This window comes from Ursus maritimus, unplaced genomic scaffold, assembly GCF_017311325.1.
Source record: "Ursus maritimus isolate PB19 unplaced genomic scaffold, ASM1731132v1 scaffold_14, whole genome shotgun sequence".
Taxonomy (NCBI): domain Eukaryota; kingdom Metazoa; phylum Chordata; class Mammalia; order Carnivora; family Ursidae; genus Ursus; species Ursus maritimus.
The window spans coordinates 54,380,530-54,382,485 of record NW_024423786.1 but is presented as its reverse complement, the minus strand read 5'-3'; the positions used below and the strand labels follow the sequence as shown (position 1 = coordinate 54,382,485).

Genomic DNA, 1,956 nt, shown 5'->3' with positions numbered 1-1,956 from the left:
CAGAGCCCAGCATGCAGCAGGCGCTTCGTGGACCAGGGTGGGAAGGAGGGAGTGTGCGTAAAGGCATAGCGCTAAAGAGATCTCTTAAAGTGAAATCAGATCCCGCCCCCTGCTTAAAATCCTTGGATGGTTCCCTGTTCCACTAAAATAAAATTCATTAGGCTGGGAGGGGGATAGGATGGGGAGTTCATGTTTAAAGGGGACAGAGTTTTTCTTTGGAAAGCTGCAGAATTTCTGGGGATGGATGGTGGGGGTGGGTGCCCAGCGGTGTGAGTGTGCTTCATGCCACTGAACTGTGCGCTTAAAAAGGGTTCCAAATGGGGCGCCTGGGTGGCTCAGTCGTTAAGCGTCTGCCTTCGGCTCGGGGTGTGATCCCGGGGTCCTGGGATCGAGCCCTGCATCGGGTTCCCTGCTCCGTTGGGAGCCTGCTTCTTCCTCTCCCACTCCCCCTGCTTGTGTTCCCTCTCTCTCTGTCTCTCTTTCTCTGTCAAATAAATAAAATCTTAAAATGAAACAAAAACACAAACACAAAATGGTTCCAATGGTGCATTTGAATTTATGTGGATTTTACCACAACAAAAAAAGTTTACACTCCTCATCTGCCTGGAGCCCTGTCCCTCCTCTCCCTCCTCATCTGCACCTGCTTCTGCCCAGCCCTCCTCGTGCTGCTGGGGGCCACTGTGGCCATCTTTCCCCTCCTCCAAGCCCCTTCCCACCGAGGGGCTTGCACTGGCTGCTCCTTCTGCCTGAGCACCTTCCTGCAGCTGCTTCCTCACGTCACCTCTCAGCTCAAGTGTCACCTCCCCCACAGGCCCTCTTCGACCACCCCCACCCTCGCACATTATCTGGCCCAATCTTCGCTGCGCATATCGCTACTGCAAAGCCCGTCCTAATTCGTGTGTATGGGGCCGGTGTGGTGTCCCCCCACTAGGCCGTGAACTCCATGAGGACAGGGATCTTCGTCCCCAGCAGTGCCTGGCACGTAGCACACTAAATATTTGCCCGAGGATGAATCAGAAACTGGCCCCATCCAGATGAAGATACCGCCTCCCGCCATTTCCACACCTAGTTCCCCCAAATTCTGCTTGTTGCCATGAGTCTCACGGGAGACTCCCAACTGCTCAGGCAAGTGTGGCCCAGGTCCCGCCCCCCAGAGACAGCAGACCCAGAGTCTTGAGGGCCGGTGGTTGTAAACAGTTTTATTGATGGGGAGGGGGTTGGGGGAGGCAAACTCCAGAGAGGGTCCAGGACTCAGCTGGCCACTCAGCTGGCATGCATGGTCAGCTGGAGGTCAAGGGAGAGGTCACAAGGGGACGGGTGGCATGGGACCCTCTGACCACCCTGGGGCCGTATTTACAGTGGGGCCCGCCCGCCTTCCCCGCCCCCAGACCACCAAGCCCTTTAGACAGCTGCTGCCAATATGACTTCTGGGCAGGCCCTCCCGGCCCCCCTGCCCAAAACCCCTTCTTGTCTCCCCCTCAAACTTCTAACCGGCACCTTGGAGGCCCCCCGGCCTTCTGGAAGCCCCGGCGCCGGCTCAGCCAACGCCCAGGCCGCTGGGGCCACCACCTCGTACACAGACAGGTACACTGCACGCGTGGCCCGCCGCGACACACACACACACGCCGGCAGCAGCCCTCGTGGGCACACACACACACACACCTCCCTCCCCTTCCTGGCCCCTTGCACACGAACACGGCATGCACACACACCCACACACCCACACACGCCAGGAGCCTGGGTCGAGGAGGGGCCTGGAAAGGGGTGGCGGGGAGGTTGGGTCTGCAGATGCGGCCCCTCCCCCGTCCTGCCGCCTCCAAGCTCCGCCCCCCCTGGCTGACACCCCGAGAACGGAGTTGTGCAATTGGATAGAAATCTGCAAAAGAAACGCCAATTGGAAAACAAACCCAAATCCACCGCAGAAGGTCAACCTCAAATCCATAGCACATTCCTCCC

General features: G+C 58.5%; 1 protein-coding gene across 1 annotated transcript in view; it reads right to left on the bottom strand.

Moving 5' to 3' along the window:
• Positions 1-1,179: 1,179 nt before the first annotated feature.
• Positions 1,180-1,956, bottom strand: part of SEMA6B (semaphorin 6B) — a 12,833-nt gene continuing 12,056 nt past the window's right edge. Inside the window, exon 18 of the mRNA XM_040629546.1 lies at positions 1,180-1,555. Within this exon, the coding sequence (XP_040485480.1) occupies positions 1,479-1,555 (77 nt within the window). The 3' untranslated portion in view covers positions 1,180-1,478. The remainder of the gene's footprint in view (positions 1,556-1,956) is intronic.